The sequence below is a fragment of the Labrus bergylta genome, chromosome 16, assembly GCF_963930695.1.
Source record: "Labrus bergylta chromosome 16, fLabBer1.1, whole genome shotgun sequence".
Lineage (NCBI taxonomy): Eukaryota > Metazoa > Chordata > Actinopteri > Labriformes > Labridae > Labrus > Labrus bergylta.
Genome location: NC_089210.1, coordinates 17,346,272 through 17,373,049, shown reverse-complemented (window position 1 = coordinate 17,373,049; position 26,778 = coordinate 17,346,272). Strand labels below are relative to the sequence as shown.

The 26,778-nt window shown below is 38.7% G+C and overlaps 1 protein-coding gene across 1 annotated transcript; it reads right to left on the bottom strand.

Moving 5' to 3' along the window:
- Window positions 1–9,243: 9,243 nt before the first annotated feature.
- Window positions 9,244–26,564, bottom strand: LOC110005782 (uncharacterized). The gene is made up of 19 exons (XM_065964801.1): window positions 26,370–26,564; window positions 25,715–25,955; window positions 23,373–23,456; window positions 20,904–21,200; window positions 19,359–19,718; window positions 18,933–19,250; window positions 18,379–18,768; window positions 17,025–17,146; window positions 15,170–15,506; window positions 14,757–15,050; window positions 14,318–14,629; window positions 13,928–14,212; window positions 13,471–13,767; window positions 13,072–13,383; window positions 12,682–12,966; window positions 12,241–12,567; window positions 11,720–12,037; window positions 10,355–10,503; window positions 9,244–9,504 (listed from the first exon to the last, which is right to left on the bottom strand). Exons 1-19 carry the CDS (start codon window positions 26,562–26,564, stop codon window positions 9,496–9,498), a joined length of 4,932 nt encoding a protein of 1,643 aa, XP_065820873.1. The 3' UTR covers window positions 9,244–9,495.
- Between the last annotated feature and the right edge of the window lie 214 nt (window positions 26,565–26,778).

The window sequence follows — 26,778 nt, the reverse complement described above, 5'->3', positions numbered from 1 at the left end:
GAGCGGGGTACCGTCATCTGGCGATGTGGTTAAAGAATGGAAAGAAAAGATGAAGTTGTGACTGTGTGAAGGGAAGAGGAGTGGGGAAAGACAGATAATGATCAAACGAATATCTGTATGAACTACATGGTGTTTTTTTATTGCTATTAAAACAGAATCATATAAAATATACAATAATTCTTTTTTTTAACATTATTGATTGCATGTATTTAGGCCTTACACAATAAATATCAGGAGGACAATAATACATTTTGCATGATCGACGGGATAATGTAATGAACAAGAGCTGCATTATAGAGATACTAATGCAGGGCCTTACTCAATAAATGCCTGAAGTACACACTGCACAGTAGAAGCTGCAATATGAGAGACACAGTTATTACATTTAAATGAAACCAAGATGCTAGGTCTTCTTCATTTCATACAAACAGCAAGTATACACTGCTGAGGTAGAAAGTAACTAACTGTTTTTAAACACAACCCATCAGTACTGTCAGTTTTAATGGTGTTATGATCATTATTGGTGTGAGGGCTCCCCCTCTGGTGGCTTCATGTTACTGGTGTTCAGGCTCTGAAGCAGGGGTCTCAAACTCAAACTGGCATGGGGCCACTGGGAGTACTGTCGACTTAAAGGAGGGCCACTACAAAGTTCAAGCACCACAAAAAGGACTTTATTTTTACAAATGTACTTTTTGTTTCCGCAAAATTTTGTCACACATCACTAATACAAACAGCAGTTTAGATACATTTTTCAAAACATCTGCTTTTATTTAGTAGTGCAAGTCTTTTGTGTTTGCTTTATAACTTAAATAACTAAAATAACTTAATCAAATAATAAATAAAACCTGCACTGAACCAAAAAATGCAGTTACTGAAAATACCAGTACATTAATCCTGCATTCTATTTCTTGCCAGACACCTGGCAGCGCTTCTGCTCACACAGATGAGCCACATTTACCTTGATGGAGGTCACAGTTGAAACCCTGAGTACAGCTTCAAGGTGTGCATCACTAAGCCTGGATTTTATTTGCTTGCATTTATTAAAGTTCATTGTCGAGAAAAGTTTCTCACACAGATATGTGCTTTCAAAAAGGCACATTACACGACTGAACAATTTGGATAGCTCTGGGAAGGATGCAGGTAATTCTCTTAGAAACTGTCCAGTCAGGTCTGCCTTCCCCTGTACCTCTCTGAATTTATTTTTCAGTTCACTGTTACACTGCAGGTCAACAAGTTCCATTTGCAACACACTTGGGACACTCTCAACATCAGCTGAAAAAGGGTCTGCAAATACCTGGAAAGTGACCCGGTGTTCCTTGAAGTCAGCAAAACGCTGATCAAACTCCTGCAGAAGATTGTCAATAGCAGAGGTATATTCATCACCACTGAATGCTGTGCCCTGTTCCACAAGAGATCTGAATGCTGGGAAATGACTGAGGTTTTTGGCAGAGAGCTGAGTTTTCCACAATCTCAGTTTTGTGCAGAAGGCTTTCACACTTTCATATGCTGCTGTTATGAGCTGATCAGGACCCTGGAGCTTCAGGTTGAGGATGTTCAGCTGCTGTGTTATGTCCACTAGGAATGCAAGGTCCATAACCCATTTAGGATCATGCAAATCAGGAACATCCATTCTGCCATCCTCCATAAATCTCCTCACCTCTGCTCTTAACTCAAAAAATCTCTTCAAGTCGTTTCCCCTGTTGAGTCAGCGCACCTCAGTAAAGTAAAGTACGTCACTATATGCTGACTCAATCTCCTCTAGAAAGGCCCGGAACTGGCGGTGCTGTAAACCCCTGGACCTGATGTAGTTTATACATTTCAGGACAACAGACATGACATGTTCATATTTCAGGCATTTGCTGCACAGTGCCTGTTGGTGTATAATGCAGTGCAGAACAACTGCTGGATCTACACTTTCCTCCTCTAATTTTCTCTGTACCAGCGCTACTAGTCCGCTTTTTTTTTTGCCTGTCATGGACGGGGCTCCGTCAGTGGTGATGCCAACCAGTCTATTCCATGGCAAACCCGCGCGCTCAATCGCATCAGAGAGCTGCTGAAAACTGTCCTCAGCTGTAGAGCGGCCGTGCATTGCACACAAACTCATCAACTCTTCAGTCACTTCGAATTGGTCATTAATACTCCTGATGAATATGGACAGCTGGGCAGTGTCCGTTTTATCAGTGCTTTCATCAAGCGCCACAGAGTATGCAGTGAAACGTTTTGCTCTGTCACATAACTGGTCATAAATGTCACTTGATAAACTGCTAATCCGCTCTGCCACAGTGTTTGCCGATAGAGAAATATTGTTGAACAAACTCTTCTTTTCTGGACACAGAATGTCAACATGCAACATGCACTCCTTCAGAAAACTGTCCTTCCGTGAATGGTTTCCCCGTTCTGGCAATTAATTCACTCAACACGTAACTTGCTTCAACAGCAGCATCGGCCTCCTTCTTGGATTTGTGGAAAAGACTTTGCTGAGAAAGAAGTCCTCTCTGTAGCTGCGTGGCACGCTGTTTCCTCTCTTCTCCCTGGTACTTTTCATACTGCTCTCCGTGTTTAGTGCAGTAATGATGCTTGAGATTGTACTCCTTTAAAACGGCAATTCTTTCCTGACATATCAGGCAGGTTGCATGTCCACTAAACTCCACAAAAAAATACTGTAATGTCCATCGTTCTTGAAACTGTCTGTGTTCATTGTCAACTTTCCTTTTTGACTTAGAAAGCGACATCTTGAAGTCAATATTTTCCATTTTATATAGTTTGAACTTAATGCTGTGTGTAAAGGAGGTCAGTCTAGTACTGAGTTGTTGAGATATTTGATCAAGGAGTGACCTGGCTGACATGCTTTTCCTTAGTTTACACTCAACCTTTACAAATGACTGACAGCCACACCGGGTTGTGGTTAGAACAGTTCATTGATCCAAACATGCAACAATGTGAATTAAAGTCCATCACTGAGCCAAACAAACTTCCCCAAACTCACAGTAACAGCAAACCTCACGTTCAGAAACCTTCCTGGATCACACACCTGACTCTTTCTAATATGCATACCTGAGCAGAAGTCTTACAGCGACACCCACAGTCAACATAAAGCACTGCAGTAAATGGTCGTACAAGAGACCCCCAGTTTTAGCTCTTACACTGTGCCTGCAATTAGTGTGAATTTTTTTTTGTTAAACATGCTTTTGGGTGCAATTTATTTATCTCGACACAATCATGGAGTCATGCTGAGTTTCTTTGTTGTTGTTTTTTCAAATCAAGAAAATTATGTTTTCTGAAAAATACTTTCCATGTCTTGCTAACTGTTTAACTGCCAGCTGAATTGATATGAACTTTATTCATGAACTGTTAGCAGCATAGTCATGAATAAGTTACAACCTATGAGTGATTTTAACGTTTTGTGTTATAGAAGCAGAATATTTATAAGCTTTTGTGTTCCTCCTGTTTGCACTCGTTGTCCAGTGAGTGCAGCTGTGGTCGTGTAGAAAGCCTGACGCTGCAGATTTGCATTGACACTCTGGATTCTGATAGTTTTGTTTCAGTGTTCGCAGATGTTTGAGCACAAAGACATTTCGAGAAACTCCCACAGCCTTTAGTGGAAACCAGCTGCAGAGGAACTGAAACCTGTTTGACTAAATGCAAAAACTTCATCAGAGTGCTTTGCCTAAATGGGTTTAGATCAATGAGAGCAGAAGATCTGAATGTCAACTTTAAATAACTGTCACTGACAGCACTCTAGTGGTTTTAAAACAAAAATTACATTATTCATTTTTTAACTCTTGTGCTCTGATCGTTAATATTCGACTTTAATCTCTTGATGTAACAGCCTGTTAAAGAAGAAATTTGTTGAGTAGGTGCTACTTAGCCAGATCAATTCCAGAGAAAGGGCAAGGTAATTTCCTTCTCTTATTTGCAAACAGTATTTCTGTGTGGGCTGTAAAGCACTTTGGTGAACAGAGCAAGAATGGATTGAATAAATAATTGTATGTATGACCACATGGTGGATGATGTCCAATAACATGATCTTGATTTACAGATCACAAGTTTCTTGTTGGACTGTAAACAATGTAGCAAGACTGAACAGGTCGTTATCTACCAGATGGAAGCATAGCATCTCTTCTGTAAGAGAAGAAGAAAAACACATTCCTAAGTTTTAATATCGTCGAGACGAGAGGAATGAGCCGTTTGCTGGAAACGTTGAAGATTCGTCGAGGAGTTAGCATCTTCTGTTGACGTTTTTCTTCACACCAAGTAGAAGTGGTGAATCAGTTATGGTTAAACATTTATTGTAATTAGCTATGTTGCACTGTTTGTGTTCATGTGATGGTTACTGACAGGCTACATAGCTAAGGTTTACACTGTAAACAGTATTCTGAAAAATATAAAATAATAGTCATGAGGATGTGTGGTTTGTGTCTAACAAGTTTTCTCACATCTGGATGATAAGATCTGTAATCCAGAGTGTAACAGCTATAGTAAAGTGCTCATTAATCCTTAGTAGAGTTTTTTTCTCCACATTTTACCTTCATAAATACATTTGAGCTTCTGCTATTTGATTATGTTTAGTTACATCCAATGCTAAATGAATAAAATGAATGAAACTAGCCAATTAGTCCTGGTAGATATCCTGTGAGACTGTCACTCCAGTTACCTCAAAAAAGAGGGAAAATTATTTACACTATTCATATTTTTATAAATAGTGTATATAAAGGATTACATTTATTAATCAAAACATTTCAATAGTTAATTGGGATTAATTGCATTTTTAAACACATGTTCAAAATTCCATTTTCGCATTTACAAAAAATGCTAACTTTTATTTTGAATTTTTGTACTCTCTTTAGCTGAGAATACTCTACTTGCTGGTTGAATTCAATCCTTTTGTTTTGAAATACAGTAAGGCCCTTCTGGTAGATGGAAGGTTACAACATGAACTTAAGCACGGAAACAGTAAGTGGTTAGGGATCCCAAACTGACGTCAAACTGCTCAAAGGAATGGCAACAAAGGTCAATGTGTGATGTCATAAGGTCAATGTGTGATGTCATGAGGTCAATGTGTGATGTCATGAGGTCAATGTGTGATGTCATAAGGTAGATATTACTTTGGACTTGTCAGCTGAGCTGTCTGAGAGTTTGTTAAAGTGAAATGAGACATTCAAAGATGCAGCAGTGTCCTTCTTTTACATCACTGAGACTACAGGGAGACACTGAGGACGACTATCTACGGGGAGCCTGAAGGGACAAAATAGCATGTGCTTTGAAAAACATAATGATGCATTCATTTCAGACCTTAATTAATCACAATTTACTAGTTAATGGTGACAGCCCTACAACATTGAACTAACTTTACTGTGGAACATGAATAGAGGGTATCCACACCAGCCAAAATTGTTCCTGATAGAAAACAACGTATATAATTGATAATGCAATCTAAACCGGCATAAAAAGTGTGTCCAAGATGCCCAGCTGTGCAGTAATATATAAAGCACTGACAGGAGTTTAAGGGTCACCTAGCCTGGAAGCTGCTGGAAAATCTGCCATCATTTTTGAAATATTTAGTTTAAAAATCAGGAGATATTTCACCCAAGTTGTCCTGTGAACTTCTGAGGAAGCAGAGCATGCGTTGCTCTCTCTGATCATAAACTGGTTGATGATGAACTCATAACTCTTTTTATTATTTTTATTTTTTTCAGTCACAATAGTCAAATAATTCCCTTACAAGGAGTTGTACACATAAGGTCAGGATAGATAGAAACTCTGGAGCTCTGATGTGACGGTAATTTTGGATATTAAGACAAGGAGGTCTTTCTCCAGATTTCTTCCCTCTGTTTGATTATCTTACTCTGATTGTTTGTGTTCATCAGAGCCGAGCGTGTGGTGGGAAAGGACGCCGACCAGCAACATGAGACGTGGAATTGGACGCTTACTCAAACATCCAGAGGTACATAACAAAGGTGTGTTTTTAGTATGTAGGGCTGACGCCTCTAAATAGTTTTCTAGTCGACTAGTAGTCTTTATTCTAGGCTTGGCGTCTGCTAGTCAACAAATCATGATATATTTATTTTATACCTTTATTTAGATATAGGAAACAGTGGAAAGAAGTCAGAAATTGGAGAGAGAGAGAGGGGGTTACATGGGGTTTGCACACTAACCACTAGGCTATCGGTGCCCCCCAACAAATGATTATTATATTAATTTGATTATTAACTAGAACAGCACCGAGAGTTCTGTCACTTTGGCCCTCTGAGCTGTAGATTGAAGACCTTGCAGATGAATCAGTTTGTCTTAGGCTTCTCACTAGAAAACTTTGTAGCTAGTGGAGAATGGTTGTGTGGCTTCATAGTAATGCTGCATAAAACAGGTGCTTTACTCACTTACTGTTCCCAACATAATTCATTGGATCTTGACTTGACTAGAGCTTATCTGGACTCTCTCACATAACATAAAAATCATGCAACTTATCTTCCTCACAAGTCCACCTTCCGTAAAGGTAAGTAACACTTGAAAAGGACTGACAGACACTCAGACGAACGATGATGCAGCTTCTAGTTGGAGTATTAAACTTGAAATTTGATCAACTATTGAGGGGAAGCCTGAGTGTGTTGTGTATCTTTGTAAAAAAAAAAAAAAGCCAAAATCCTTCATAGGAAAACTCTAGAAAATGTTATAACAATAACAAACATTCAAATGAACAAAGAGCAGGAATTTCCAGGTATGTCGACCTAGCTAGGTTGATAAAAGCCAGCTAAAACTAACCGAAATCATCTACACTATATTGACCGCTGTGATTTTACACACCATTGTCCGTCTGGAACACATGTGTGGCATGCTCAGGTGAGTCGAGTTAGCTGGCTTGATAAAAGCCAGTTAGCCTTTCTTTCTCTGAAATCATAGAAATAAACATAATGATGCCCGCTGCCTGGATTTAACTTAACAACCATGGCCACAAGCTTTGTATGTAATCCAAATGTTTTGTGCAAGTACAAAAACATTTTAGATTTGTTTTTAAATCAAGATGTTATAGCTGTCACAGTTCTATGAATCACACATTTGGGTTGTCTCTTTTACTATGCCTTTGTTGACGTGGGGTATGTTGAAAAAATGTAATGAAATGAAAGCATTTGTACTCGGTCTTGTCTCGGTCCCAGACTGGGCAGACTCTGGATTTTAAATCAAGACTGGTCCAGAACACCACTGACAGGCTATCTTTCCAAGTCATTACTGTGATTAGAAGGAAAACACCTCTTATTTACAAATAACTTCAGATCAGTTGTAGTTTTATTTTTCCCCCGGTTACAGCTGCAACCTACCCGGTGTTACGGTCTAAATGAGTGACAAGCCCTCTGCACACAAGATAATGATTTTTCATTCATATTTATGGTCTTGGTCTTGTCTCGGTCTGGCCCTGCTCTGGTCTTAGTCTTGACTCGGTTTCGATCCTTAAATGTCTTGGTCTTGGTTAGTGTGGTCTTGACTACAACACTCTCTATGACCTATGTTTTTATTTCAATAAGCACCTGAGAAATGAAAAAAACACACTACAAAGTAAAGAAATAGCAGGGGTTCTTTTAATGACAGCATACAGGCTCACTGGGGCAATTAAATCTAACAGCTATCATTAATTTGATATGTAACGCATATGTATTCACTTAGTTGTCGAGTCAGATTGTTTGGACCGGTGAATACAGCTTTGTTTTTATATTTTAGATTTAAAGTTTCACAGTGTTGCTGCCACAATATTTTGTCCAGAGACTCTTTGAATTCTGACTACTCCATGCAGTGGGTGTATTTTTGATTAGCATTGTTTTCTTTTGCAGGTCGCCAACTTTTCCAAGACATGTCTTGCAGACTCCAGTCTCACCTTCTGTGATGTGTTCACCATCGACAGTGGAACAAGGTTGGTCTATTTTAGTATCATTCATTTTCCTAGCTTAGTCTTAAACAGCTAATGTACATGCATGTTTGGTAAATTAATTTGCTGCCACATTAAATAACATCCAATATTTAGAAGCCAACAACACATAGCTACTAAAGCCATTTATTTTAGCATTGTCTACACGTTTATGACAATGAGGATACATTCAGGATTGGTGTCTGACCAAGGTGTACTCTTCTTGTAAGCCCTGCTTTATCACTCAACATTTTTCTTTTATGACTCTTAATCAATTCTTTGTCTTTAATATCTCTCTAATAAAATAATAAATAATAAAATGTTACAGGCACATTGTATCTGAATGCTCAACACTTCTTCTCCTAATTGCACTAAGTTAGGGTAAGACATCAAGATCAATCTTTATTTCCAGGAAAAGCTGATATAGGGTACATGTTGTATTCAGAACTCCACTACTTTACATTTAGCATGTGAGGCTGGGGGCTGCTCGCTACAACCACAGCCCTCTGCTGACGGCCACTGGGCAGTTTGTGGTTGAGTACCTTGCTCAATGGTGCCTCATGAGTAGTTGTAGGAAGAATATTTCTCCTATATGTGTGAGGATGTTTGGTTGTTACTTGTCCCTGGTTTATGTTGACACTGCAAAGGGGTCAAGCAAGGATCCAGAGGGAGGGGGCTTGGCATTAGAGGATGGAAGGGGAATGGCGGTGTTAGACAGGGAGACACTCTTAAGACAGCCTGCTGGGCATGGTGTCCTGCTTTCCTGTAGCTGGTCCCTTGGCACTTAGACTGGCAGCAGCATGGAGGGACTCCATCCCAGCAACAGCGTCATAGATTTGGGCTGGGAGCCATGGGTTCCCCAGCCAATCAGGGCACACACAGTGCCAGATCACTCTAGAGGTAGCCAATAGTAAGCCTTGGTGTGCTTAGTGTCATCCCTCCCAGATGTGAATTCCTTTAGACCCACAAGGTACACAAATGCAGACACAGACATGCAGTTGTAACTCAAAGACAGAGTGTGCACACATTGAAAATAACTGTATGTACAGGAAGGGTAACAAAAACAGTCTCTGTTTTTCAAGTGAATGTACTCCTGTGTCATAGCATTTATTCAGTCCAGCTCAGAGCGGACAGTATCTTGAAATGACTTCACAACTTGCGTTGCACATACAGGACACAACCCACTACTTCTGTATGTGGAGCTATGTCTCACTCTTGTGGACAATCTGAGAATTACTGGGATGCCGATAATGTAAGAGAAATATACTATAGCATAATAAGCCTATCATCAGGGAACATTATTTACATATAAAACATTTCTTATAATAAAATCAAGCAATTACTGGCAATCTTTGTTTCCAATTTATGAATATTTATTTTCTCAATGCACAAATGATACAGGATTTTTTTTCATGACATTGGTGGCATAATCTCAAAAGAATTGGCATGTAGAAAAGTAACAAGATGTAAAACAGTTGAAAGGAACATAATGATGGGAGCATTTCTTATCCCATTTAAAGATTAACAAGACCAGATACAATCAAAAATCTCCAGAAGTTCACTTTTTGATCTTGAAAGTTGATCTGTTCCTGTGATCGCCATCATTTAGTCTAAATGGGAAAAAAAGGGTTTAATGGTTATAGATGTGGGAATTTTTTTATTTTAGTAAAAGACTTCAATTCAAACTCCCAAAACACTTAAAATTACTGGAGTAATCATTAAAAAAAATTCAGAGATGTCTCGATAACTCAAGAGATATGAAATACTCTGCTAGAAGATGAAATCTAAACACCAAGGCTGTGTCCGAAATCACTCCCAAATTCACTCGTGAACATGCCATTTTTGTGGTCCGAATTCTAAGTGAGCATGATCATACCTTTATATAGTCCACTCATTGTATCCCACAATGCATTGCAAAAGTAGTGCACAGATACACAAATAAATTAGTTTTGGTGCAATAATGTTTCATTATATCAAAAATTCTATATTTTATAATTATTCATTATTTATGGCTGTTTTGTGAAAATACACTCAGTATAATACGGTGGCTCAGTTGGTAGAGTCATCACCTCTCAACCAGAAGGTCAAGGGTTTGATCCTCAGCTGGGCAACATGTCCGATGTGTCCTTGTTCAAGACCCTTAACCCCAGATTGCTGCTTCGGTGGCGGTGTATGAATGGGATTAGTTGCTTCTGATGGATGATACTACATAGTGACTACTACCATCAGTGTGTGAATGGGTGTGACATGCAGTGTAAAAGCGCTATATAAACTCAAGTCCATTTACCATTTATAAAAAGTTATTACTAAAATTCATGACGTTATTTTCCATTATTATTGATCCTCGGCCGGAGTTAAGCTACACGTTTTAGTTGCGCGACACTATGTAATGAGTAGGGAGTCGGAATGAGTGTGTGATTTCAGACACAGCCCAAAACTACTAAAACTGCTGTTGCTTACCTTAAACAGGGTTGCAAGGACACCATAGACGATAGAGATGAGGAAAAAAACGAGAAATGTGAAAGCCATAAACCAGCCTTCCTCATCTTTGTCTTGGATCCTTTCAGCATACATAATATTATCCAAAAAATCACAGCTCTTCAATACGTCTGTGAAAGAAACGAAAGGAGATTTGTTAATAAATAACTATACAACTAACTGTGACCAAAATGACAATAATTATCAACTGATAAAAGTACACAACAGTTACAGTTTCACCTCAGCTGAAGGTTACATGGAAAAGGTATTTTATATTTTCATAGAAAACACATTAATTCATATTGCAGTAAGTAGTTTAAATCAGATTTGAATTGCTTCACCAGGACAAGCTTGCTTATTTTTTTTTGTAGATTCAGCAGACACTACAGATTGTTCCACTGAAGTGGATTAAAGTATTGATTTTATAAATGTTTTTTTTTTTTCTGGCATTTTCTTTCTTTATTGATAGGACAGCTGAAGATAGATGGAAAACGTGGGGAGGAGAGGGTGGGGTAGATATGTACCAAAGGGATGGGGACGGGACAAGAACCTATGACTGATGTGTCAAGGATAAAAGCCTCTGTACATGTGGCACCCGCTCCACCAGCCAAGGCGACCAGCACCCTGGAGCACATATCAGTTTAGTAATTACTTTCTGAAAAACGAGTGAAGTCAAACTTGATCTGGGTTTGTTGTCCTGAGCTCTGTGTTCAAACGGACAGGACTGTGCGTCCTTCAGCTTGTTTGTGTAACTCAGAGGCTCAAACATGTTTCATAAATGTTTTTTTACACGTACCCGTCCCTCTCCAACTGTTAGCCCTGCCACCAGAAGCAGTATGTAGAGGCATAATGGTGAAGTGTCATTGCAAGAGTACAACTAAAGGACATCCAACATATTTTCTGAACTGAAGAACAAGCTTTACTTAATACTTAAAAGAATAATAACAAAAAGAATAATCTTTGGGCTTGCACATCAATACAGAGAGAGAGAGTCTTATTAAGAGAGAGTCAAAACATTAAAGGAAGGGTGTGGGAGGAGGGAAGGTAGTGCACTGAGGAAGTTTGATTTTTGTCTGAGAGACTGGTGCTAAAGTGTGACGTCTACTGGTTTGAAAGTTACATAATATACCTTTAAACCCAGGTTCTGTTCCTTAGTACTAAAATTTCTATTTTCAACCAAAATGTTTGGAGTGCTAGCACACTGTGTAATTCATCACAAGTTATAAAAGGCACGAGATACCAAGGAAGCCTCCAGTACAAATGATTGGGCACAATAGAGTTTCACTACAGTATAAAGAATAACATCATTGATCTGCAGTCCTGCTTGATGTATAATAAACAGCTCACCAAACACATCCTTTATACTGCTTTCAAGGGGCATTTCGGATGACTCATGTCTGACAACGCAAGAATATGTGGACTCCTCGTGCACAGTTTTGGTTATATTTAGTCTGCTGCTCATTGAATAAGTGCTGCTCCCGGTGTACTTCCATGCAGGACTGTTAGTGTAGCCAGTTGAAGGGAGTCTCTGGCCATCTTTTTTCCAGTACACTATTATGTTGGATGGGAAAAATTCTGACACCAGGCAAGTAAGTGCGAGGAAGTGTGATGTGGAAGCCTGAGAGGCACTTGGTTGTATAATCTTCACTGTTGGTGGACTGGTGTCTAGAAAAACATAGAAAACACAGTTATCACTTGAACCTAATTATTTTTGCACAGCCAGTGTAACTTATGTTAAAATTATAGTTTCTTAATCCAGTGTTTTAATGTAAGGCTTGACTTTTTGAGCTATGCTGAACCATTTTGAAATTGACAAATGGCTATAAGCGATGAGAAAGAGGTAAATCCATGTCTTAATGTATAGCTACCATTGCATTTCTTTATATGGTCCTTGTAGCTCTGCTTGGAACATGGATGCTTCCCCTCACATGACACGTTTTTATAAGAGTTCCAGTCCTCTGCTGACACGTTAAGGAAGCTCCGCAAAGTTTCTGTACCGTTGCCGAGACTCACTGGTGGCTCTATATGGGCACGATGGGTATATGTGTTTCCATCTACTTTCCAGTAGATGGAAATATCTTTTAGAAGAGGGCCAACCAAAAGGCAGGTGACAGTCACTTGTCCCGTGTTCTGATTCTCTTGGAGTGGTGGTCCCTGAATATAGACCCCAACTGATTGAGATGATGTGGGAGTAACTAAAAAAGACCATGACATTAATGAAAAAACAATAATATGAATGATTGACTTGAAGGTAATTCACTTACACTTCAGTCAACTATTTGATCATGGACTGTGGGGGCTCATTTTACCTGAACAAAGGCTGATCTCCTGTTGAACATCTTTCTTCAGAATTCTGTCAGAGACTTCACAGGTGAAGCTTTTCCCCGTTTTCCACTCTTTTTGAGGGACAAGAAGTTGACTGGTTACTGCCACACGTCCACCTGCACCCATGCTGATGTCATAGGTCGAAGGAGATTTTTGCTGGGACTCAGAAGACCATTTGATTTGAGGGTCAAAGCCCCAACCAGAGCACGACAGTCTCTGTTGTCCAGACTCTTCACCTGGGACCAGAAAGAGCTCCACTGATGGATCCACTAAATAAGAGATGAAACAATGCATCAGGCAATCAAGCGATCATAGATGGAAAATTATAACGGATTAAATTACCAAGTTATAGTTGGAAGAGTTGGTCCTCTCACCAAAGATAATGCCAGTAGAGTTTGATGTAGAACTGCCAGAGAAACCTTGGCTTACGCTGCAGTAGAAACTTGTGTTTTTCTTCCAGTGATTTTGAGGCACAGAGAAGAATCTACTGATTGAATGTGGTCCTGGGGTTTGAGGAAGATCAACAAACTGTGTGCCAATAATATCATTCTTATTATTATGTAAGGTGACAGATAGATCCCTGGAGTCGGACTGTGTGATGTCACACTCCAGCACAGCACTGTCTCCCTTCAGCAAATGTGGGAGAGATCTTCTGATCTGAATTGTTGTAACTGTGTTTGCAGGCACTGAAGACACAAAAACAGAAAATATCTCTTTCATACTTTGCTATGAAAAGAAAAACACTGCGTATTGATGTTCTAAAGTCGACTTACCTGCAACAGTCACAGTCCTCTCAACGGAGGAGAAGCACTTGTGCTCTGCTTTACATGTTATGGATCCAAGTTCTTTCCATTGACTTAATGAAAGAGTCAAATCACTGATTGTATGAGTTCCGTTTGCAGTCTTCTTCACTGAGCCTCTTGAAGTTACTGTTTGGTTCATCAGCCATGTCACTGTTGCGTCAAACGCTGTGCGGACCAAACATGTAGCTGTAACCTCAGATTCTGCCATCATTACTGTCTTGAAGCTGGGAGTCTCCAGGTGAATGGAAGGAGGGATGGTGGAACATGCTGAGAAAGTTTGAGGAAAAAAGGACCATGAATAAGACCGAATCCTGAGTAACCTTGACATTGTTAAAGACATTGTCTATACATGATAAAATACTTCAAAGGATTATCAAATATTTTTTAGCCTATGACTTAAAGTGTATGTGTCTCCACTTTGTTTCACCTGTACAGACGCTGATTTCCTTTCTGTATTGTTTGTTCAGAGACCTGTCAGAGACTTCACAGGTGAAGCTTTTCCCCGTTTTCCACTCTTTTTGAGGGACAAGAAGTTGACTGGTTACTGCCACACGTCCACCTGCACCCATGCTGATGTCATAGGTCGAAGGAGATTTTTGCTGGGACTCAGAAGACCATTTGATTTGAGGGTCAAAGCCCCATCCAGAGCACGACAGTCTCTGTTGTCCAGACTCTTCACCTGGGACCAGAAGGAGCTCCACTGATGGATCCACTAAATAAGAGATGAAACAATGGATCAGACAATCAAGCGATCATAGATGGAAAATTATAACGGATTAAATTACCAAGTTGTAGTTGGAAGAGTTGGTCCTCTCACCAAAGATAATGCCAGTAGAGTTTGATGTAGAACTGCCAGAGAAACCTTGGCTTACGCTGCAGTAGAAACTTGTGTTTTTCTTCCAGTGATTTTGAGGCACAGAGAAGAATCTACTGATTGAATGTGGTCCTGGGGTTTGAGGAAGATCAACAAACTGTGTGCCAATAATATCATTCTTATTATTATGTAAGGTGACAGATAGATCCCTGGAGTCGGACTGTGTGATGTCACACACCAGCACAGCACTGTCTCCCTTCAGCAAATGTGGGAGAGATCTTCTGATCTGAATCAATGGAGGTCTGACTGCAGGTCCTTTATTATGCAGAAAGAGAACAAAGCAGAATTACGTTTAAGGCACTATATTCATCACAATACCCCATGAAGAGGCGTAAGTAATATTTATGGCAAAAATAGTTTTTAATTTGCTGAGCCTCTTTACCTGGAACAAATGTAACTTCAGTAGAGGAGAAGCAGTGATGTTCAGCCTTACATTTTAGATCCTTCAGTCTTTGCCAGCTGCTTGATGAAACTGTCAGAGTGCTTATTATATGACTTGCATTAGTGACCTGGTTGATGTGTTCTTTGGAGGGAGAGTCCTCATCCAGCCTCCATGTCACAGTGGCATCAAAAATAGTGCAGACTGAACATGTTGCCTTAATGTCTGACTTTGCCGTCATTACCGTCTTGAAGCTCGGGGTTTGTAAATGCATGGAAGGAGTGGTGCTTGGAACGACTGCAGGAAAACAATCATTCAGTCTTATTAAAACTGCTCAATGTGCTAAAGCAGGCCTTTTAAATGAAAGTGTGCAGGGAATATAAGTAGCTTTCATATTTTGTGCCACACATACTTACTTTGACAGACACTAATTGTCTTTGTAAATTCAATGTTGTTGTGAATCGCCTTGCATGTATAGCTTGAGCCTTTTGCCCACTTCTTGCTGTTTGGCTCAATCTCACTGCTAAAACTAAATGTTTTATTCACTCCCTCCACGGTCTGCAGCTTCCTTTCGATTGGATTAATCACTAGAGGGTCGTTGTCCAGCTTCCACTCCACACTCAGTTCACCTGGAAAGAATCCACTCAAGGTGCAGATGAGTCTGACCCCTGAGGCTTTGAATTCACCTTCCCAGACAGGTTGTAATGTGATGTTTGGAGATACAACCAGCGGTTCTGTAGTACAGAAGATAATATTTTATGACTTGCTTCCTTCTATTACATGTTAGCATAAAAAAACAATATGAGCTGATTTCATATAACCATTGATACATACCTCCAGATAATCAGGTTTGTCTCAATACTAAGTGTAATATCTTTTTTTCAGGCTAGATGGCAGAGTTGTACCTTTAAATTGTATCTTAAAAGTTATTTGGAGATAAGGCTGGGAGTCTGTTGCACAGATGTGGCGGTATGACAGGGCAGAGGGGTCAGGGTAAGCAGCAGGCGGAAGCATTGAGTAACACCCAGCTCTCAAAAAAGCACCAAATTACAGAAGTGAAACAAAGACAAGAGCAACCGTGCATCACAGAGACCAGGTGTGAGGTGTGGTTATGCCAGTAAAAGAAACAGAACTAACATTTAAATATCTCATATCATTTTACATGCATGATTAAATAGGTTTCAAACTTTGCTAAAGGTTTAATAATAGATTCAAGAACATAAGCAACTGTAAAATGTTCACATTCATGTCTTGAATCTCTCATGGGTTGTTCATTAAAAGATTCTGGAAAAGTCATTAACAGAAATGCAATTTATTACTTGAAAAAACAAATCACACAAATGCAGATTGCTCAAAACAAGACATTGTACAAATAGGATTATTATGTGACAAAAATGTTCGTGGTGGAAATGATAGATAGTACAGTTTGAAAAAGAGAAAAATATTGCAGTTTCAATGTCAATGATTAATATTTTAAAAACATCATAATGACATGGTTTTTTGTAATAAAATAAAGGACAAAGACGGTTACTTACATGATACTCTGAATGTATGCAAAAACACTGTGAAAAATACATTCTACAGAAAGTTCACCTCATTTAACCTGAAAAGACAAAGAAAATAAACGTTGATCATTAAAAATACTCCACAATGTTTACATCCCTGCAATTCAGTTAGGCTTACTGCATCATAAAATACCACATAGAAGACTTTCCTGACCTCGTCATAACAACGCCCTCCATAAATTTAACTTAAACAGTGTACAACAGTACAATAAAGTATTACTTTTGGATTTCAAAGGGGCTCTTGGTTATTTTTAGTGAGATCAACATCTGTTTAGTGTGAGCAAAATTTAAGTTTTTACAGTATAAAAGCTTTACAAATGAATTGTATCAGGTTTAAAATGTTGAACTTTGTGAATTCCACAAGTTTACAAAGTAGAACGATTTTTTTGTTGTTCTTCGTTAAGCATCTTTGATTGCTCAGAAAGGCGCTATACACTGTAAGTCTAATAGTATTATTTTCACTATTTCAGTAGATTCTGTTTTAATGTTACCCCCTGAACAATGACCATAAATTGTTGAGATTTGGCTGCAATCACTTTTTGAATGAATCTTCAATAAAAAAGTGAAATGCGAATGATAGTGTAGTCGATGGTAAATATTATTTTAGTTGGCTTTAGAGTGTTTAGTTAAATTGTAAGACAACACCAAGAGATTCAGCGTTCTTTTCTTTCTGGTTAAATTAAATCCATACATGAGGGTTCATTACCTTGAAAGCAGTAGTTGCAATGGTGAAAAGCAGAGTAATGAGGAAGAGAAGGATGAAGGTGAGGGCAGGTTCGGCCATGTTATCTTTTTCTGCCTCCAAAGCATCGCTCCATTGTGTGAAGTCTGGATGAGGTTAAAAACAATTATTGAGTTAATACGTACTCTACCAACTTTGAGACAATGACCTAATTCTACTAATGTCTAAAAATCTATTCATTTACCTACTAGTAGTGTTTGGTCAAGACCGCACTACCCTAGACCAAGACATACCTGAGACCAGAGTGCTCAGAGGCCGAGACAAGACCAAGACATTTAGGGATCAAGACCGAGTCAAGACCAAGACCATGGCAGGGCAAGACCGAGAAAATGAAAAATCATCTTCTTGTGTGCATGACCGTAACTCCATGAAGGTTGCGTCCATAACCGTGGATAGAAATCTTATTAAGAATGAAGGAATTTAAGAATTCTTTAAAAGAGGAGCATTTCCTTCCAATAACAGTAATGACGTGGAAAAATAGCCCATCAGTTTTGGTCTTGACTGGTCTTGATTTAAAATCTGGAGTCCGCCCAGTCTGAGACCGAGACGAGACAGAGTAAAAATGCTTTAGATTCCGAGAAGTTTCATAACCTTTGTGGTAAGAGTGGATTTAATCAGTCAGTTACTTAATCCCATAGATGACAATAAATCAGTAAAATACAGTACTGGCGTCTTTCTTGTAATAAATGTCACGAACAGGAGATCATATTCATTAAAGTGGTGTCTTGTTGATCTTGAATTGCTTTTGAAAGACCCCACTATTCTTTATGTGGCTTGTATGACTTAGCTTTTGAATCAGTCTGTTGGTCATTTAACGGCAGTACTCTGGAGCTGGAGTTAGACCTCAAACAATCATCTCATGTTTGGGGTGCAAGACCCAGAAGATTAAACATGCATATACACACAAAGACGAGTACTACACACACTGTGAATGCATATCTACAAACAAATAGTGTAATATGTTAAACTTAACTGGTCTGAACTCTGTAAGTGGTTGTGTTATTCTACTGAATACAGTACCTTTTAATTATATGTATGCAGTTAAGTATAAAATTGATACTTTATTGCTATTGCAAACAATGCTATAAATCCAATTTGCTGATTTGTTAACCTGATTTTTGTTAGGATAGCACAGTGACAGTACACATACAACGGACATGTAGCTTGAAATACTGAGTAAGTAAAGACGGGACAGCATGCAACATAAATCAACAAGTTCAACCTTTTTTTTTGTTTTTATTTTGCATTTAAAGACAAACACAATATCAAATCACAAGCAACAAACAACACAAGACAGATGGAGACAAAAAAAACATCTACTGGGCCTTGCACGTTTCAGGGATGTTCATGTTGAGGTTGACCAGGTTGATGTTTTGAGAGGTTTTGGACCCAATGGACCTGACAATAGCTTTAGTTGTGTTAGTCAGAGACTCGTGGTATACTACACAACTAAACACTGCATCACTCTTGTTCCACTGCTCGAAGCTGAGGGATAACTGGCTATATGCCGAATAAGATCCTTGGTTTTCTACAGGTTTTGTGGTATGGAACCCGTACTTTGAGTCTGCTTTCTCGTCATCAACAAGCCAAGACACATAAACCTCCTTGGGGTAGAAGTCTTTCACATAGCAAGACAAGGTCACCATTTCTTTTCTAGTATGTTCTAACGGAGGCAGCATAAACACTGATGGACGCTGAGTCAGTCCTCCTGCAAGCATGAGAGAACAATTAAACCTTCTGTCAAAAATTTGAGAACATACTTTTCTAATGGAAATCTCTCCTACAAATCCAGCTTAAAAAGATCACTCATATTTGATAGATATTACAGCATCAACACACAGTATTTTAGTGCATGACTAATAGTTTTCTTACCAATATTCCTTTCAAGCTGTTTCTTGATGGGGTCAGTATACTCCGAATGTGCAACATTACAGAAGGGCTTTACCCCACGGCTCCAATCATCAAAGGAGATTTCAAGGGGAAGGCTGAATTTGCCTTTATGTCCTTTGCTGCTAGTTGTTGAGGCAGCAGCTATGTCGTTCCCTTGCTCGTCTGTCCAATAAATCTTGTCTGCAGAGACCTTATTTACCGTGACCTCACACACCATTGTTCCTTTTCCTTTTGAAAACAAGTCATCCATTGAAGGGCCATTGATATTTATATCCACATCTACCACAGGACATACGGGACCTTTTGAGTGAGACATAAGGGAGAATTACTGCATAGAAATGGCTGAAAACCAATGGAAATAAAAAAGGAATCTGAACACAATTTACTCAAAGTGCATCATTTACTCACTTGTTGGAATTTCCTCGCAACAATTGTTGAGCCCATTGTTGCTCACAGAAGAATTCTTGTACACTGGACCTTTCATACCTTTCCCCTTAAACTCGCATACATACTTGGTGTCTTGAGTCCACTCGCTGGCTGGTACTGTGAGGAAACTTGCTGCACTGTACAGAGTTCCATTCTCTGTCTTTTTTTCTTTGGCAGGAGTTTGGTCCACATATGTGTCGTGGGGGATTACCCCATCGTTTTTCAGCCATTTGAACTCGTACTGCTTTGGTGCAAAATCTTTGGCAAAGCATGAGAAGGAAACCTCCTCTCCCCCATCACATGAGGAAAACACTTTAAGAGTTGGCTCCTTATAAATCGGCACTGTAAAACAAAGATATACACAAATATATGTTTGCGCAAGCAGGGAATAAAACGTACAAAGATATATATGCAGAAGCAATATTTTCAAAATGCAGTCGACTTCGAGGTTAACTTAATTTGACTTTTTGACTTGTGGCTTCTCCTCAAATTTACACTTTTAAACGGAAAGACTCAGGAGGAAAAAATAACATTACTAAACAGCAGAGCTTTAATGCTCACTTCTGCATATATATTTACTGCTCCAGCAAGCAAACATGGATCAACCCAAACCTTAATTATCAGCATACAGGTCAATCTATCTGCATAACTTCAATTATGCAGATGGATAGAAACAAGCATGGCACATTGCAATGCTGTGATTGTAGACAGGTGCAGAGGACATGCAGAATATTAGTAAGGAGTAAAATAGACCGAGTCAGCAGCGGAATATGCATGAGAAAGTGTCAACCTTCTTATTTCACCTCACTCTTTTGTTTGCACGCCAGAGTCACTAATTATTCAAGTAAAAAATATTAAAGGATATTTCCCAATATCTCACATTAAAACAGTGTTTGTTGTTGATTGTATTATCTTTTATGTTTCAAATTCTTTTGAAATTGAGTATATTTCTGTAGTAGACTGACAGAATCATGTTAAAGAAATTCAGTTTTGTTGAAGAATTACACCAATAACTTAAACATTTACTTAATTATTACTCTTATTATTATTTGCAGTAGAAGTATTTGTAGTAGTTTTGTAATTATAATTATTACAGAAGTATTGTAGTACTTTCTAAGTGTACAGTAAAATACATATCTTTCTAATCTACATGATGTAGACTATTTTTATAGGCAGATTATTTGTATTTATTTGATATCTTTATTGCATTTTTCATAGTAACATTGTAATATTAACATATTCTATATTTATTTAACACAACCAGATATATTAATTGATTTATCTGAATTAATTAAAATATTCTTTCTAATTTATTAAATATGTCCTGACACATTTTACAGATCACAGTGAGCCTATCAAGTACGACCATTTTTACTGCATGTACATTTCTATCAATGCAAATTTAAACAATATAAAATGAGTTTAAAAATGCATGATAATATATATTATCATCTCTGCCATCTTAACCTGCTACATGTAAAAATCAGCTGCTATAAGGTATTTATATGACTTAGACAGAAGTCTTACGTGTCACGATGAAAATCCCCTCTCCTTCTCCTGCTGTGTTTGATGCGATGCATTTAAAGGGCTGCTTTGCATCCAAGTCCTCTTTGTTCACTTTGATTTGACTGATTCCTGTATAAACACCACTCTTCTCTACTGGAGGATACTGGATGAAGTCCGTCAAGGCAGTTCCAGCTTTGCTCCACGCGTAGGTCACCGAGGAGGGCGAGAAGCCAGTGGCAAGGCAGCCAAGAGTGACGGTGTTTGCAGTCTCAGACCCGCATTGCATCAGAGGAAACACGGTTGGTTTGGATGAAGTGGCTAAAAAAGAAAAGAGCAGAAAAAAAATACTGAAATGAAAATGAATCATTAAAGAAATTTGTTATTAAACTTAAATCACACATGAAGAGAAGTCGGCTCACTTTTAACAGATGGCTTAAAGCATTGGATTGAAGAATACATTTTGACACCTTTACCTGATGTGGAAACTACGCTCCATACAGTTCTTCCATCTCATCTGCTATCTCTCTTTTTTACATGTTATTGTTTGAGCTAACTTTCACCAGTAATATGATTTTTGTGGTTTTCATATGTTTGATTTTTTTGAAGTCTACAACTTCGACTACAACCGCTCTGAGTTATATTTTAGACTGAATAGATGAAGATGTAAATTCTTTGAATATACGGCAAATTATTTAGTGGCAATTTTTTGTTCTTGACATACTTTTATTTAAATCAAGCAAATAATTTAGGAATTCACTTGTTCTTAACTGATGTAACGGTTACAGTTGTACCTTTTCTCCAGTAGTCAAAAGAAGTAGAAAAGTTTAAGTTACTTCAAATATAAAAAGGGCTACGTCTGCTTATGTTTTGTGCACTACCAACGATTCTTGCAACTTTAACTTGCTAAAAACAATCGACATTGCATCTTCTTACAAAGTTACTGTTCAACTACACAAAAGTATCCTACTTTAAAAGTGACATTTAAATCTGAAGTATCACTACTTTAAATGTAACTTAAAAAATGACATTTTGCGGTGCAAATCTTACCTGATGTCACCGTTACCATTGTGCCTTTACCCCAGTAGTCAAAAGCATCCCAGTTATCACAGTAAAGAAAGTCAATAAGGACTTGTCACAAAAACCTATCACTGTAATATCCCACAACCTCTTGTTGAATATTTTGGTGTCAACAACAGTGAACAATTCTAAATAAAATATGCATCTTTGAATAGAAGTAATTTAAAACTGAACTCTGCAGCCAGGAGTTTGAAGTCTTTCGCAAACTCTTTACCCGGCTACAAAAATCAGTTTTCTGTTTTATCGCTGGCTACTTTCCCGTGGCCACATCAAAAAGATAACATTGCATCAGTAATTGAATAAGACATTAAATTCAGAAATGTTAAAGATACATACCTGAAGTTACAGTGACCATTGTGCCTTTACCCCAGTAGTCGAAAGCCCAGTTATCACAGTAAAGAAAGTCAATAAGGACTTGTTACAAAAACCTATCACTGTAATATCCCACAACCTCTTGTTGAACATTTTGATGTCAACAACAGGAAACAATTCTAAATAAAATTTGATTCTTTGAATAGAAGTAATTTAAAACTGAACTCTGCAGCCAGGAGTTTGAAGTCTTTCTCAAACTCTTTACCCGGCTACAGAAAACAGTTTGCTGTTTTATCGCTGGCTACTTTCCCGTGGCCACATCAAAAAGATAACATTGCATCAGTAATCAGATAAGACATTAAATTCAGAAATGTTAAAGCTACATACCTGAAGTTACAGTGACCATTGTGCCTTTACCCCAGTAGTCAAAAGCGTAGTCACAGTTGGACAATATATTAACCACGGCATACAAAAACCTGTTCTCAGGAATCAAGATATTTAACGGTTCGTAATTTTTGATATTATCTATCCTTTTGCATTTTTATATTTACCTCTGCAAGTATCAACTCAGAAAAGGCATGATTTCCAATACAAAACACAAATAACATACAGTATTCAAGGTGTCTCAACTACAAAACAAGCAGTTGACTTACCTGATGTGACGTCACCATTGTTCCTTTTCCCCAGTAATCAAAAACACCATCACAGTGTTTTATATCACAGCATTTATCATACAAAAAGTGAACCAACCACTGAAGTTGTTGTCTAAATTTGTTTGCCATCACCGCAACATTCAGCATACAAAAACACACCATAACGATGTTTCTCATGCCGCTGAGGGCTAAATATGTTAAATAAAACAGTAGTTTATAATTTCTTAAACATGAGGACAAAAAGAGCCTTTTTTACCTGTTGTGACGGTCACCATCGTTCCTTTCCCCCAGTAGTCAAAGTAGTAGTCACAGTGTAATGAGTCAACACATTCAGCATACAAAAACGAGCACCATAAAGATGTTCCTCAAGCCACTGAGGTCTAAATATGTTAAATCAAACAGTATATTCTAATTTCTTAAATATGAGGACAGAAAGAGCCTTTTTTACCTGTTGTGACGGTCACCATCGTTCCTTTCCCCCAGTAGTCAAAGTAGCCGTAGTAGTAGTCACAATGATTGGTTTCAATCACACCTTAGTGCAAAAATCCTCTAGAGCTTTTGTCATCGAATAAATCGATGTCAGTAAACCAGTTTGTATGCCTTATATTTACCCTAATGTAAATGCTGAAGACTGTACGTTGGTTTGAGTACACAATTAATCAACATTCATTTAATTAAACATTGTAAATCATCGACTGCATTCATTAACATGTATTTTGATTATTACTTACCAGAAGTTACTGTGACTTGGGTCCCTCTTCCCCAGTAGTCAAAGTAGGCATCACAGTGATATATTACAGTCTGTTTATAATATAAATACTAAACGTGTTGTTTAATCAGTGAAAAGATAACATGTTCCACTGACAAAAGCTATTCCCACTGTACTATTTATTAACCACGTCCCTAGAGATATTTATTTCCTGTGGTGTGGGTTATATAATATTAAGTGTGTTTGACAACGGTTAGTGTTCACTTCCTCTTTATCTCATTCTCCTTTCTCAGGTCTGGATAGTGCAGCATGGAGTTAACACAACCAGATGTATTAATTGATTTATCTGAATTAATCCAAACCTGCAAAAATGTGTATGATGTGGGGCTGCGTTGCCCTCAAGTCCACATTGTATACCAGCTAAACATAATAAATATAAAGTCTTTGCACATATCTAATTCATCTGCCATAGCTAATTCAATCAGCAACACTATCTTTACTTGTGATGTCCTGTGTTTCAGTCCTTAACTTTGGTTTGGGTAATTTACAATCTCACAATCCATCAGCTTTCATCTGACAGCAATATATGCCTCAGGAATGATGGCCTAACTTCTAGTGTTGTAGGACTCAAAATCGGTCTTGGTCTCGAGACTTTTTGAAGGTCTCTTTTTGGAATCTAGAGAATTTTTACTTGGTCATGTCCAGTGTTGGGAGGGTTACTTTTAAAATGTATTCCCCTACAGATTACTGATTACATGTCCTAAAATGTAATCTGTAATGTATTCCCTTGGATTTCTCAAGTAAAGTAATGTATTCTAAATACTTTTGGATTACTTTTACATTACTTACTACTAGCTGAGCGTGTTTATCTGGAACACTGAATTTAGTTAACACATGCTTTAGAGAACGATCTAATTACTGTCTTCAGAGAAAAAGTTATGCAAGTACACAAAACACAAATGTGCAACTTAAAGAAAAATGGCATCCATTCAATTTCCTTTACCTTTATTAATTTCCACAGCTCAGAAATTAGAGAAGTTAAAGTGCAACATGGCTGCTTTAACTAGCAGGTGTATAACAAAGCAAAAACATGCTTTAAATGTGCATAAAATAAAAATTGTAAATTGCATTGAGAACAATACAGGGTGCAATCATCCACTTCGTGAACTCACAGCAAACACATTATGCATGGTCAAAAGGTGACTTGGGGCACTGGTGGCTCAGTGGTTAGGGCACATGCCCCATGTATGGAGGCTGTGGTCTCAAGCGGGCAGCCCAGGTTCAAGTCTAGCCTGCGGCTCCTTTCCTGCATGTCATTCCCCACTCTCTCTCTCTCCTGGTTTCCGACTCTATCCACTGTCCTATCTCACAATTAAAGGCACAAAAAGCCCAAACTTAAATCTTAAAAAAACAAAAAAGTGACTTTAAAGGCCAGCGTATATCTCAGAAAGCTTAACACTCTTATGTGTACAGGCAATATTTAAGTGCAGCTTCATATCTAGTTTACATGCCTGTAGGTGTATTCTGTGACGGTAGTTGTGAGGACAATATATGCACTAGGTAATGTGGTGGAGGAAATGGCTTTTTTTGTACATTACTCTTTTTGCACTTAAATGACAAGAAGCCAAAAGAATCGTAGAGTGAATCTATGGCTTTGATGACTGCCATGATTATATGCGCAGAGAACTGTACCTGTGTAACTTTCTCCATTAATTTTCCCTTCAGGCTGAGAATTGTGGGTATCAAAAAGCCAAGCAAACAGTTCTTTTCGCCCTGGAGAAGGTCGATTGACTAGGCGAGTGGTTTCAGAACTGCAGTGTACTCCTTCAAAAACACAACCTCTTGAGGGTGTAGTTTGGCCACATTGAGACGGTCACAGACTTCAATGAGCTGGGCTTCGGTGAGACTCATTACCTTTTCAATAGCTTGATACTCTGAGATCCATCTGGTCACAGAGGGGACAGCACACCTCATGTTGGCAATGTCTTCAATCACTTCAGCTGCACCTGGTGAGCGGTGAGCTTTGTTCCAAATGGCAGAACATTTTGACGTGGCACTTCTGTACAATTTCTGTGTGGGACCTTGTGATGCAGCCTTATCCAGATCATTTGTGGCGATCAGGTTAAGAGTGTGAACTGCGCATCGCTGGTGTGGGGGTAAATAAAAGTTCTCATCTTGCTCCTCCTGGACCTCGTCAAGAATTGCAGCAACATCTGCAAATTGCACATCATCTGTGTCCTCTTCTACATCCGATGCTCCATATTCTCTGAAAGCTTTGACAAAATTGCTTCCATTGTCAGTCACTGTTGCTGTGACTTTGCCCTGGATTTGAAACGCACCATGTATCTCGCTAATTTTTGTTGCAATGACATCGTATGTGTGGCGTCCGCTTATTCTTTCACATGCCAGCGCTGCCGATTTCCTCTCCAATGTCTCTGGCTCAATCCAGTGACAAGTGATCCCTAAATAACTCCTATGGTGGGCAGTCCATATATCTGCTGTCGTGCATACTGTATGAATCCCATGGAGTTTTCTGGTTATTGACCCTTTCATGCTCTGGAACGCTTTGTTGATGCGCTGTGAGTGTAGGACAAGCAACATGCGAGCCGGCGGACATTAACTCTCCTTTCACATTAACCCTTCTTTCTTTCCCCGCATGTGAGCACTCTCAGCCGGCAGAGCTGGATTAATAGCTGCCGGGGTCATTTCTCCGTTAATGCTAATTAGCCAACTTACCTCAAGATGCTTCTTCAAATTAGACGTGGAGTCCCACGATGCTGAAAGCAGCTTCGTTGACGGTAAGCAAAGCTTGCACTGCACTGTGATGTTGCGGCCTTCTTGACCAGGTTTGTAGGTAAAATGTTCTCTGAATTTCCATGCTAAAAATACATTTTTGTCCTCCTCCGGGTCGTTTTTCTCATCCTCTGCCATTGTCATTCAGTTGTGTGGAAAGTGCTATCACGCATTGACTTGCAGTGTAGCTGCGCACATAATGCCACCTGCTTCTGCATCCGCACAGTGCAACCTGCATGTAGTTCCGTAAAGTAATCCCTACAAGTAATCCTTTTTTTGAGAAAGTAACTGTATTCAGAATACACCAATTTAAACTGTAACTATAACGGAATACAGTTACTCTTATTTTGTA